At 32.6% G+C, this 13766-nt stretch overlaps 2 protein-coding genes across 4 annotated transcripts; both read left to right on the top strand.

Moving 5' to 3' along the window:
* Positions 1 to 1085: 1085 nt before the first annotated feature.
* Positions 1086 to 5546, top strand: LOC107952094 (phytosulfokine receptor 2). 3 transcript variants are annotated; one of them, XM_016887348.2, is made up of 4 exons: positions 1168 to 1388; positions 1622 to 1755; positions 1975 to 2071; positions 2180 to 5546. In XM_016887348.2, the coding sequence occupies exon 4, from the start codon at positions 2182 to 2184 to the stop codon at positions 5338 to 5340; it is 3159 nt and encodes a 1052-aa protein (XP_016742837.2). In that variant the 5' UTR covers positions 1168 to 1388; positions 1622 to 1755; positions 1975 to 2071; positions 2180 to 2181; the 3' UTR covers positions 5341 to 5546. The 3 variants fall into 3 exon arrangements, with proteins under 3 accessions (XP_016742835.2, XP_016742837.2, XP_016742836.2); XM_016887347.2 differs by having other exon boundaries at positions 1168 to 1429; XM_016887346.2 differs by having other exon boundaries at positions 1086 to 1755.
* Positions 5547 to 8984: 3438 nt separating this feature from the next.
* Positions 8985 to 9908, top strand: LOC107952093 (uncharacterized). Its single transcript, XM_016887345.2, has 2 exons — positions 8985 to 9301; positions 9381 to 9908. Exons 1-2 carry the CDS (start codon positions 9170 to 9172, stop codon positions 9783 to 9785), a joined length of 537 nt encoding a protein of 178 aa, XP_016742834.1. The 5' UTR covers positions 8985 to 9169; the 3' UTR covers positions 9786 to 9908.
* The last annotated feature ends 3858 nt before the right edge of the window (positions 9909 to 13766 follow it).

Genomic DNA, 13766 nt, shown 5'->3' with positions numbered 1-13766 from the left:
AAATATTATAGTAATTAGAAAATATAATATGACAACTTATAAAGAAAAAAATATTTTTTTAAAGGAAAAATCAGTTCAACTATTAAAATGTTAACGTCACAAACGTGACAACTTATATGACAAGTACTTCATTTTTTACATGGATAAATTTTTTATAAAATTTTTATGAAGTAAATGTGAACTGTAATTTTAGCTACTGCATTAATACCATTAAAATTTTAATAGTTTAGTCAATTTTTCTATCCAAAAGAAATCAGGTAAAGTGACAAAAATTAGAGCTCATTAAATTGTATGGAAGGTTCTATATTATTATTTTTAGATTTAGTCTTTTTATTATATTTAATTATCTCTAGCCATTTATTTTTTGAAATGTATATTTTCAATCTTGAGATAATTTTTTTTCCTGTTTTTAAAGTACAAAAAATTTATCTAATAAATTATGTTCAATTATTTTTAAAAAAATAGTCTTAAGATTAAAAATAAAAATTTGGATAAAATTTTAAAAATACAAAATTATATTAAAAAAATCTAGAAAAGAACCCATAATAACCAACTGTATATCGAATTTGACCGAAAGAATAAAGCTTCGGCACCTTATTAATTTTTCATTTTATCTACATCTTCAACGTGAATACAATCATACAAGTTTCTAAAATGAAAAACATGATAAAAAAAGTTTCTGTAAAAGTACAATAAATAATAATAATTTAATATCTATGTGGTCCAGATAAAAATGCATTGTAATAATCGAATGTATTTTAATTTGATTCACATCGATATTATTGTCAATATAAAAAAATATTGATTCGATATTATTGTAATAAAAGCACATTATACTCTTAATTTGATATAATAAAAATAATTTAAACTAAACTAAATTTAAAAAATTATATATAATGGGACTATAAGCAGTGCGGTTTACGCGCTGGAAACAAAAAGTGGGGGAAGCATCTAGGTTGAAGGTCCAAGTTAGACCGCACCCACAAAAACTGTCCAACCTATCATCATTATTATTTTTATTATTAATAATATTTTCGAGACAAGCGAAAAGATTAAGAAACAGACAAATGTAGGTATTGACAATCAGGGAAAAAAAACATTTTTAAAAATAAAAATAAAAATTCACATTTATTAATTTTTTTCGGGTTTCAAAAGTCAGCCCTGATGTCTTCACATTTCAAATCACTCTCCCAAGTGTACCTTTGTTGCTTCTTTGTTTTTGTTTGTCCAATAAAATACAGATTCTCTCTCTCTAAGCAAACAAATTAAAGAACTTTCCTTTTTCTTTTTTTTTTCATGTTTTTTTGATTTGAAATGTCTTCTCTCTTAAGATTCTGTCCTATTCTTTTGCTTTGAAAATCAAAGGGGGGTTTTTGAAATTAGAGTTTGTAAGTATGACCCCTTTTGTAGAAAAAATGAAGTTGGATTGGTCAGTGTTGAATTATTAATTTCTTCTTTTCTGAGTGTTGGGTTCTTGGGAAACTATTGCTTCAACAACAAGTGAAGCTATACAAAAGAGTCATAGCATATATATTAGATTCGTAGCAAGTTTTAGGACCCTTTTTCTTTATTGCTGTTTTTTTTTTTGTGTTGGGATCTGATTTTTTCCTCTTCTTTTCAGTTTAAAAGATTCAATCTTGGGTACTATTTAAGTTACTGATTTACTTGGAAGTTGATTCTCAGAAGTGGGTTTTCACATCTCTCTCATTTATCCTCTAAAAAGGTGTTGCCTTTGTTCAACAATTTAAGCTTCTGGTAAGTGTTTATTGCTTTGTTTACAAGTTATTTGTTTTCTGTAGTAAACAGTGTATTTCGAGATGTGAGTAAAGTTGCTTCATTTAGGAGTTTTCCTTTTCCTTTTTTTTATTTTCCCCTTTCTGTAAGAAGGTAGTCTTTTAATGGATACTATTTCATGTGTGAACTTAAATTCAGGAGTTCTTGATCTATGGTCTTGGGATTTGATTTTTTTTGCAGGTGGGGATTGTTAATTGTAGATTCCAATATATATTTTTCACTGTTAGCTTCATTTCCCAGTTACCAAGTTGAAACTTTTCTTTTGGAATGTGAGCAAGTAAGTTACTCTATCTGGGTTATATGAAAAAAGCGATGAACATTGTAAATTATGCTTGAATGACTTTGTTAATTTAGGATTTTTTCCCCCTTTTTTTTTTTTTTACAGAAATGTTGGTGATGGGGTTTATTCCAATGGCTTTCCTTAATTGGGTATTCTTGGCTCTTTCTATTTGTTCTTCGCTGAGCCTTGAAACCGTAGGCCAACCCTGTGATCCAAATGATTTGTTGGCATTGGAAGAATTTGCTGGGAACCTCACTGAAGGGTCCATTATCACTTCATGGTCTAATGTATCTAATTGCTGCCAATGGGATGGTGTTGTTTGTGGGAGTAAGAGCAATAATGTCTCAGTTTCTAATAAAGTTACCAGCTTGATTCTACCTAAAAGGGGCCTCAAAGGGAAAATTTCAATTTCTTTGACCAAATTAGATCAGCTGAAAAAGCTTGATCTTTCTTGTAATCACCTGATGGGTGTTTTGCCTTTAGAGCTTTCAAATTTGAAGCAGCTTGTGTTTCTTGATTTGAGCTACAACTTGCTCTCAGGACCTGTTTCTAAACCAGTTTCCGGTTTGACATTGATTCAATGGCTGAATATTTCAAGCAATTTGTTCAAGGGGGAGCTTTCCGAGTTTGGACGGTTTCCGGATGTTGCTGTGTTCAACTTGAGCAACAATTCCTTTACCGGTCAAGTCAGTTCTCAAATCTGCAGCTACTCGAAACAGATTCAGGTTCTTGATTTGTCAATGAATCACTTGGTAGGGAGTCTTGAAGGCCTAAGCAATTGCAGTGTATCTCTACACCAGTTGCATTTGGACTATAATTCGCTATCGGGCGATCTACCTGACTCTTTGTACTCGATGTCGTCGTTGGAGCGGTTCTCGATCTTGGGGAACAATTTCTCTGGACAATTGAGCAACAAATTGAGTAAGCTCTCAAGCCTTAAATACTTGGTTATTTCTGGAAACCACTTTTCTGGTAGAATTCCTGATGTTTTTGGGAATCTTGCACAATTGGAGCTGTTTTGTGCACACTCAAATTTCTTTTCGGGTCCATTGCCATCGTCCTTGTCACTCTGCTCAAAGCTTCGTGTTCTTGATCTCCGGAACAATTCATTAAGTGGTCCTCTTGATCTCAATTTCACTGGAATGCCTAATCTTTCTGCACTCGATCTTGCTACTAACCATTTATCTGGTTCCCTTCCTGCTTCGCTGTCCGATTGTAAAGAGCTGCAAGTTTTGAGTCTGGCGAAGAATGAATTTGGTGGCCGAATCCCCAAGAGCTTTGCCAATCTCAGATCACTTGTGTTTCTCTCACTGTCGAATAATAGTTTTGTTGATTTATCCGGGGCTCTATCCGTGCTTCAGCAATGCAAAAACCTTACAATTCTTATCCTCACGAAGAATTTGTATGGAGATGAAATTCCCAGAAATGTGAGTGGGTTCGAGAGCTTAACAGTCTTAGCACTCGGAAATTGTGCTCTGAAAGGCCAAATACCTGATTGGTTGTCCGGTTGCAAGAAGCTCGAAGTTTTAGACCTTTCATGGAATCACTTAAATGGCAGTATCCCGACTTGGATTGGTCAGATGGAGAGTTTGTTTTACTTGGACTTCTCAAATAACTCTCTCACCGGAGAAATCCCGAAGAGCTTGACACAGCTAAAGAGCCTCATTTCTTCCAATTCCAGCTTAGCCACGTTCTCGTCTTCTGCTGGGATCCCCCTGTACGTAAAGCGAAATCAAAGTTCTAGTGGACTTCAATACAACCAGCTTTCAAGCTTTCCCCCTTCATTATACTTGAGCAATAATCGATTGAATGGGACAATTTTTCCTGAAATTGGGCTATTGAAGCAGCTCCATGTCTTGGATTTAAGCCGGAATAACATCACTGGTGTCATCCCTGCTTCCATTTCCGACATGAAGAACTTGGAAATTTTGGATTTGTCGTACAATGACTTGCATGGGTCAATTCCGCTGTCATTTGCCGAGCTCACATTTTTGTCAAAATTTAGTGTGGCATATAATCACTTGCAGGGTGTGATTCCAACTGGCGGACAATTTTATAGCTTTTCTAGCTCAAGCTTTGAGGGGAACCCTGGACTTTGTGGGAAAATCGTATCTCCTTGTCATGTTATGGACGGTATGCTCAAACCAGCTATTCCGTCTGGCTCAAACAATAAATTCGGTCGAAGCAGCATTCTTGGAATAACGATCAGTATAGGAGTTGGGATAGTTTTGCTTCTTGCTATTGTTCTTCTTCGCATGTCAAAAAGGGATGTGGGCAGTACAGTTGACAATTTGGATGAGGAACTCAGCAGGTCACACCGGTTATCTGAAGCTCTCGGTTCATCGAAATTGGTTCTCTTTCAAAGTTCAAACTGCAAGGAGCTCACGGTTACAGACTTATTAAAATCTACCAACAATTTCAACCAAGCAAACATAATTGGTTGTGGTGGCTTCGGACTGGTTTACAAAGCCTACCTTCCAGATGGTACAAACGCCGCGGTCAAGAGACTTTCCGGTGATTGCGGTCAGATGGAACGTGAATTCCGTGCTGAAGTTGAAGCTCTTTCGAGAGCTCAGCACAAGAACCTTGTTTCTCTTCAAGGTTATTGTAAGCACGGTAATGACAGATTATTGATTTACTCTTATATGGAGAATGGAAGCTTGGATTATTGGTTGCATGAGAGTGTTGATGGGTCGTCAGTTCTCAAATGGGACGTGAGACTCAAGATAGCTCAAGGAGCAGCTTGTGGGTTGGCGTATTTGCACAAGGTTTGCGAACCACACATAGTTCATAGAGACGTAAAATCTAGCAACATACTTTTGGATGAAAAATTCGAAGCACATTTAGCAGATTTTGGTCTCTCGAGGCTACTTCGCCCGTACGATACCCATGTCACAACAGACTTGGTCGGAACATTGGGTTATATTCCTCCAGAGTACAGCCAGACACTAACCGCAACCTGCAGAGGAGATGTTTACAGTTTCGGAGTCGTTCTTCTCGAGCTTCTTACTGGTAGAAGACCCGTGGAAGTATGCAAAGGAAAAAATTGCCGGGATTTGGTGTCGTGGGTGTTCCAAATGAAATTCGAGAAACGAGAGTCCGAGATTATAGATTCATCACTATGGGACAAGGAACTAGAAAAGCAGCTGTTAGACATGCTTGAAATCGCCTGCAGATGTTTAGACCAGGATCCAAGGCGAAGACCCTTAATCGATGAAGTTGTTTCATGGCTGAATAGTATTGGAAACGAGGTCGTTCGACAATGAACATCCATCAATTTGAAAGATCTTAGCTGGGAGGGTATACCTGTAAAGCAGACACCGTCAAAGTTTCGATAAGTTCCGAAGGATTACTGACCGAATCACTTAGAACAAAGCATTGCACATGGTGTACTAACGTTTGAGAGTTTGTATGCTTAGGCTCTTTAAGCTATTTTCTTCTGTCTGAAATAAGCAAATTATAGAATATCTAATTACCGGTGTTAGAAAAAAATTTTGCTGTCCAGTTTTGATTCTCCTGTCTGAAATTCAGGTTTAATAATAGAAAAATTTATAATTAAGGACAAATAGGGTGAAACATTTTCAAACACATCTTTTAAGATGATGTTGATATTTCAAGACACCCTTAAAAACAGCAATGCAAACCTTTTATCTTTGGGGTTCAAAACAGGTAAGCTATAGAGACATGTTCAGTGGCATTAAGTCAAAAGAGTGGTTGCCAAAATTAACTGTAACTCAACATTTATTACATTCCAACATTTTGATTCAACAATTATTTCAAGTTATTTAATGACATGGTTTGTAAGACTACATGGTTTTCCTATAGCAATATCTAGCTGCTTTTTTTTTTAATATTAATCTTATTATACGTTATTATCATATCTGTTCTTTATTATATAATACATAAAATTATTCATAACTCTTCCTTAACCTTTAAATAGAAAGATAATATGTTTTAACATATTCGAATTCAAATCCTCCTCTACTGGTCGAGCTAAGATTTAAGTGTATTTTAGACTATTGTATGGTCACTTTTGTTGTGTCCTAAACCAATCAATTAATAGCTGTCATTGTACTCATTTCAACACTTGCTTTGGGGGGTTTTATAGTGGGAAATCTTTTTCCAATTTTTTAATTGAAAATTGACATTAGCTTTGGACCCCTCCTGTTTTTTTTTGTTTTTTTTGTGTTAATGATTGTTTAAGAGACAATGGAGATGTCTTATTCACAAAAAATGTAAATGTTCCAATGATCCCTATGACATTAAACAATAGGAAATTGAATGTCTATATGGTATAGATGGTGGTAGGTCAATTTGGTCCTATTTTTGGTCATTTCTTTCTTGGCAAAGTCTAGTTTTTGGAAAATATTTCCATTTATCTTGCTTTTATTCTACAAATTAGGTCATCTTCCATACAAATTTCAAATACCAAGAGTCATGTTTTTAATATGGAAGTTTATTTTATTTTAAATAATTAAAAAGTTTATAGCAAATGTGAATTAACTTTTTTATTCGAATTATTTTGGATTTTTTTGAGTCTTTGTATTATGTATAAGTTGTGGCTTTAATACCTACCGGGAGTGTAACTAGGAGGTGGTAGGGGCTCCAGTCCCCCCCTAAAATAGAAAATTTTTCATTTAGGTCTTTTAAAATTTTAAATTAATAAAGGTAAAATTATACTTTAGCACCTACCCTAAAAATGATAAAAAAATTTGATTTAATCCTTTAAAAATTATAAATATATAGGTTATTAAAATGGTGAAATTGTATTTTACTATTGTAAAAATCATAATTTAATTTCGGCCCCCTTAAAAAAAATTCTGCCTTCGCCCCTGGTACATGCAGTTAATGATTATTATTATAAGTTCTTATCATATCTGCTTTTTGTGATACAATGCTTAGAACTATCCATAGTCCCTCCCTACCATTAAATAGGAAGACAATGCACTTTAATGTACTTAAACCCACGTCTTCTTGTATTGACAACAATATTGATACCAATCCAGTTAAAACTCAATCAGATCACCTATTTATAAGTACATAATTAATCAAATTAAAATATTAGTACAAAAGAGATATAGAAATGAAGTTGAATGGATTGAATGTAGTTTCAATGCTTATCCATACAGATACATCCCAGTTCTTTGTAGGATTGGTGTAAAGGGAATAAGCTTTATTTTATGGTAAACGAAAGAGACCGGCGATTTTTTATTTTTTATTTTTGTGAATTATGTAATTTTAAATGTTTTATAGTCAAATTTCAACGAGGAAACTATGATTATGCTCATGAAAGAAAAGAAAAAAGGGGAAACACTTTGTTTCTTTCACGTTTTTCCTTTCTCTTTGCCTTTTCCTTTTTCCTATACACCATATAATAACTCTTTTTTAATATTATTACATCCTTCCATATCCCGATTAGAGTTGTTCATAGGCTGAACAAAATTTTAGGCCCAATTGATAGGTTCGAGTCCGGATCGACCTAAAAAATAGACTTGAATTTTTGTCCAAACTTGGTCCAGATAAAATGCTAAAACCTAAGTTCAGTTCGGTCCGCCTGTATTAATTTTTTAATTTTTATTTTTATATAAAAAAATTTAAAATAATATAATACACCAAATACACTAAAAATATTAAAATAAATGTTTCTCAACAAATTGAAAATAAATTTAAAAAAGTTTTTATACTTAAATAACACTAAGATAAATGCAACTTTACAAGCAAATATCTCTAAAATAGTAATAAAATTAACAATAAAATAAGTGTTATACAATATCCAAACATTAACAACAAAATAGTAGCAACACAATAGTTAAATGGTAGCAAAACAATGACAAAAAGTGGGAAAACAACAGCAAAACAACAGAGTTTTTTTATTGCAAATTCAGGCGGGCCGGGGCAAAAAAAACATTATCCGAGGCTCAATCCATTTTCTAAAAGGGCCTTATTTTTGCTTAAGCCCATTTTTTGAACCTATATTTTTATCCAAACATTCCCATTTTTCAGACGGGCCTTTGAGCCGGATCGGGTGACCTGGCTCATGGGCAACTCTAATCCCGATAATTATATTAGGTTTGATTAATTTCAAAATCGAATCAGGTGGAACCTTAAAACGAAGGATAAATCTTTCTCAATGCTATTTTCTTTATCTACAAATTTAAGCTCAAATTTTTTCTTATGAAATATTGAACTTCTTACTACTCGATCTACTTTATTAAACAAAAATATTTAATTTAACTAAATTTGAAGTGGACTCAATTTTAAAGCATTGCTTAATAGACGTTAAACTCTTTTTACCATTAAATCCAATGAATGTTAAGTGGGATTCAAATTTATTTTCTTCTAAATTAAAAGTGTATATAGAAAGTTTATTATGAATCTTATGAAGAAATGAATGATGCTTCTTACAACTTCAAAATGTGATGACCTATAGAGTTCAGTAAATTTGACACTTCTTAAAAAAAAACCCTAATTAGGAGTTTATTTTTTTATTTTATGAAAATTAAATATTAGTTTATCTATGTGCTATTTTACAAAATAAAATAGTTAGACAAATTAGGGAACTGTGGTAAAGTTAAATTGTTAGATGTATTATATGTAAAGCAATTGAACAAATGATACCAATAAATTAGTGAAGACCAAGTGTTGAACAATTGAAGGAGTTCTGATAAATTCTAAAAGTTGGAAGTAGAGGAATTAAAGTTACAATTAAACCTAAAAGAAGGCAAAGATTAGGGTTGCATTGAGAGTGTAGAAAATGTTATGGCATGGGCCTCAATAAATCCATAACGAAACTATCCAACCCTAAAGCCTCAATCATGGACCTATAGTTGATGCTCTCCAATGCCCCCTTAAATAAATATAAGTCACCAGTACCACCCTAATGGATCAGCACCACCGCTGCTACTAAAACCTTAAAAAAGACCAGTCCCCCAAAAAAATGAGTCATCCCCAGCTTGTCTTCAAAACGACCAAAACGTGTCCTATTCTTCCCACGTGTCACTCTTTTAACACGACAAATTTCCCATTCTTCTTTTTTGACACCGAATATAATTAGGAACCCAAAGAGGAGGGTGTAGTGTGTGAAAAATATTAACAATGGAAGCAACGTTTTTGGCCAAGCGAGCTTTGTTCAACATCCCAAAGTTCTTGTCTCAGGGTCCTCCTCCTATCCAATCTGCTAGAAGACTCACCAGGGCTTGCTTATCCTCTGCTTATGAACGTGCTGAAGTATGAATTATGTTTTTTTTAAACAATAATTTTTCATTTTTTTGATGAATTTAAGGAAATGGTTTTTTTTTTTTCATAGGGAAGTAATGCGGTAGCTGAAGCGGAAGGGTCATCGGCAGATGATGCACCGAGAGACAGTATGTACGAGACAAAACACCCCTCGTTTGTCACCGGAGAAGGGCGGCCTCCAGGTAGCGCGACGAGCTTCGCGGCGGATACGGCGAAAGATGGGATAAAGAAGGCAGTGGGGATGGCGGAGAATGTGGGGGAGACGGCTAAAAAGACCCTGGATGGAGCTTGGAGAGCAGCCAGAGATGGTGCACAAGGTATTAAAGAACGTGTAGTGAACCAAAACGATGAGGACGACGAGGATGATGATGAGATCGAAGAAGATGTAGCAGTGGATGAAATAAGGAAAGTGGATCAGCTTCTTGATACACAAGAATATAGGAGTATTGAGGAGTCGAAGAAGATGCAAGCTTGAAATTATATGTGGGATGTTTTCGTAGATCATCTTTCACTTTTTAATTCGCTTTGAATGTTTTCGAAGGATCATGCAATGCAAAATGAAGTAAAATAAAAAAAATGTTCTAATTTTTCTTTGGTATTTGGGTTAGGCCAATTTTGATTTCTGGTTAACTTGAATTAATAATAATTAAATTTGATTTGATAACTATTCAAATTTTCATTTCATCAATTCATTAGAATTTACAAAATAAAATGCGAGAATTAATTATTGGATTTAATTTGATTAAAAAGCTAGAATTAGTAATTATGCACAAAATTAATAAAATTGTTAATTCAATTATTTAAAACAACAAATTAATTAAAACCAAAGGTTGAAGTGCATGTCTTGATGTAAGTAGACTTAACTTTTTCAGTTTTTACAAATTCTGGTAATTAGCTCTTCAATTATAGGTTTTAATTTCATTATTAGAATATATCTCTAGCCCCTTGATGAAAGCCCGTAAGTTCTTGGAGTTGGATAAGTATGAAACAATACAATGGTTTTAAGGTAATTTTCTTTTTATCATCAATGAAATTGTTTTCGTGGCAAAATAAGTAGGCTTAAGATTCCTATTAAGCACAACATTATGCTTAAATAGATGTAGTCGAATCTCCTCTTGTGTTATTTGCTTTTCCAACATTAATGAATTTCTTCTCTTTTGCCCGTAATTTTTTTTCGAAAGGGTTTTCATGTAGAATCTGTGTGTTTATTTTCTTTTCTTATTTGCTTTACGATTGTTCTACCGTCATTATCGACGTTTATTATAATAATGGTGGTGGTGGTGAGATTTGTCCATTGAACTCACTTTGAATAATATTATTGCCAAATTTAATCATAAAAAACTAATTTTTCAGGAATTTTAGACAAAGCTTCTGATAAACTTTGATTTTCGGCTAACCCAACACTAACCCGATATATTTCTTACTGGAAGTATCCTTGATCCCATTAATAACGAGTGGGACCAAATTATTCGATGGGAGTAGTTGTTGAATCATACCACATAGTTCCGGCAACAACAAAAGCTACAAAAAAGACAGCAACTATACTACTAGAAAGGACGGTTTCAATATTTTCAATACGTAATCCTTTGTATAAACGTTGAGGTTAGTGGACACTAAGATAGAATAAGAAATGATTATTAAGGACGTTAAATTAGAAATGCTATATAATAAAAGTTGTAAATTATTTTATTTTTTAAAATTATTAAAATATGTGAAATTATAATTTTATTTAATAAAATAACATGTATCATAATATTTTTATAAATATTTTAATTATTTTATTTTATAAAACTTTTTAAAAAAATTGTAATTGATTCGTTTCTTTATAATAATGCAATTTCATAAATATTTTTTTCAAATTAATTATTTATTATAATAAATAATAACACCTTCAACGCGTTTTGTCTCTTTTTCACTGCACAAAGGAAGCAATTCCTTTGCATTGCTGGTGTGCGTTAGAGGGAAAAATGGTGTCAACGTGGTCAACGAAGGCAAACCCTAAATCTAAGCCACAAGACAGATTGGATCTCAAATCAGATCATGCATACTGAAACTGGAAATATATTGGGTGGACGACGAATCAATCACTACATTTATTTACAAATTAAAACTTGTGGTCCGAAACTTAGCCATCCTTTTCAGGACAAAACAAAACAACATGAAGGACATTTATCTATTTACTTTTATTATCACTATATAGAAATGGTACTATAACCCATCCTTCTGACGAATTTGCATGCATGGGTTGACGAAGCAAACTTGGGAATCTTATACACATATCTACTATAAAATAATTTAGTCTAGTGCCTTAATATTCATGAAATAAAAGGTTTTCAAAGAAAGAATAGAGTTCGAACTTTAAAAATATGTTATTAAAAGAAATAATCACAAATCTCGAATAAGCATACAGAATGTTGAGGAAACAGCCAATGAATTGATTTTTATTTTTATGCCTTTTATGAAATGGACTCCTTGGTAGGATATTTTTCTAATTAACCTTAAATTTAAATTTTAGGGTTTATTATTAAGTTGTAAATTTCTTTACGATAAAATTATAAGTATAATCATAATTAATCAGTACAAAGTACGGCCAGACTAATAATCAGAATATCCGGAATAAAATCTAAATTAAATAGGGTTTAAATATTCCAATTAAACCAAAACCTCATTATCAACAAAGTCAAATATTTGTTATTTCAATCTCAATTTTTTTTATTTTTGAAGTTTCAACCACACAAAATGTTGGGGGATTTTGTTATCTTACTTTTGTTTATATTTTTCAAAAGAAAAAAAAAGAAGTTGTGGAGAAAGAATTACCAAAATTAAGCAAATTATAAAAAAAAAATCTTGAAATTTCAAAGTAATTGCAAAGCATATGGTTGAGAAAGACGTATAGAGAATATATGTAGGTGTCTCATCAAACAGCTGTATATCCTTTCTTTACATAATGCTTCTCACATCATAAGTTCCAAACTTTCCTTAAATCCTTATGCATATCTAACTATATTCCTCCATTTGTAGCTTCACTTAAAATTCTTTTTATATAATCATTATAAATTATGATTATATCTTCTTCTTTTTTTTTTACATAACGTGCAGGGAAACAGAAAAGGTCGAGGAAAATGTGAAATTAGGTGGTAGGAAATGGGAAATGGGAAATGGGAAATGAACACTGAAATTTGATGAGAATGACGTAAATTTCAGTATTTCTTTTTTCTTTGTGAGTCTAATTAAAGAAACAAAACAATAAGGGGGGAAAAGGGAAAAGAATCTAAGAAGATGGAAATGGACCAAAACCTAACTCAAAACTGAGAATGATGGGGCATTTGATGATGTGCGTGTATATATATACAGTGTTGAAAATTTTGGGGAAAAACTGATGTTGAAATGATAGGGATAGCATTTGAGTTTCATGGAATAAAAGCAATGAAGGAGTGTATGGGGGAGGTGAAAAGTAGACGATATAGCTTGGACAACGACTGAAACCAATGATTTAAAAATAGTTTCAAATGTTAAGTCGATTTAACTTGTGATTAAATAATTTCAACTTCTTGTTTATTAGATTGTATAAATATTGAACATCAATATTTTTTTTAAAATTACGTATAATATAGCACGTGCGCGCATGCATATGTAAATATAAAAGGTGTACTTAGTAAGAAAGAGAAGTGAGAAGAAAAAAAATAGGATGAGAGATTATTTTTCCGGTACATAAAAGGAAAAAATATTTCTCCATATTTATTAGCAAGCAAACTTATCGAAAGAAAAATTACCAAAGAAACCTAAAGTGTGGAGTTGATAATAATATGCACCAATTCTGCAAGTTTTTGGTTGAACAATTTTATCCAGTACTATATACAGTACAATTGCCATGTGAAAACTTGTGTTATGTCAATGTCACCTATTCAATATGCTTTTTTCATTTTTAGGCATCCATTCCTCCCTCAGTTTAAAAAAAACATACATTTAAAGGTGAGTTTTTTTTTTTTTTTTTTTACATTCATCCATGTAATGAAATTCAATGATATACATATTGAAAATAAAAAAGGAACATTGCTTCTTTTTTAAACATCTGGTAAAAGATGACAGAAGTATATATAAAGTTAAGGGATATGGGATAAAGCTTAGGGTACTACTCTGATACGCACTCCTTGTCCAATTCCAACACCCACAATTGGTTTTTGCTTTACAGTCCATTACAGGATTCATTTCAATGACCCCTTTTGATATGTCTCTCTCAAAGTGTCTGTCATCAACATGGGTTTAAATTTTACTTACATGCTCTACATGTTGTTCTCTTTAACTATATAGATTAAAGCCTTAAAAACAAGTGTACCTTTCATCAGATTTCATTTAAATTTTGACACAATAATGTACCAACACTGAATGACTGAAACCAGTATGGTCTCTAATTGAAAACTACCTTGGGAGAAGCAATAATTGAGTTCTTGTGAGA

This window comes from Gossypium hirsutum, chromosome D01 (assembly GCF_007990345.1).
Source record: "Gossypium hirsutum isolate 1008001.06 chromosome D01, Gossypium_hirsutum_v2.1, whole genome shotgun sequence".
NCBI lineage: Eukaryota > Viridiplantae > Streptophyta > Magnoliopsida > Malvales > Malvaceae > Gossypium > Gossypium hirsutum.
This window is presented reverse-complemented; position numbering and strand designations above follow the sequence as displayed.

Coding starts and splice junctions, on each gene's coding strand:
- LOC107952094 (XM_016887346.2), top strand. CDS start 2,182: ATGTTGGTGATGGGGTTTATTCCAATGGCTTTCCTTAATTGGGTATTC.
- LOC107952093 (XM_016887345.2), top strand. CDS start 9,170: ATGGAAGCAACGTTTTTGGCCAAGCGAGCTTTGTTCAACATCCCAAAG. Junction 9,302..9,380: donor CTGCTTATGAACGTGCTGAA/GTATGAATTATG, acceptor TTTTTTTCATAG/GGAAGTAATGCGGTAGCTGA.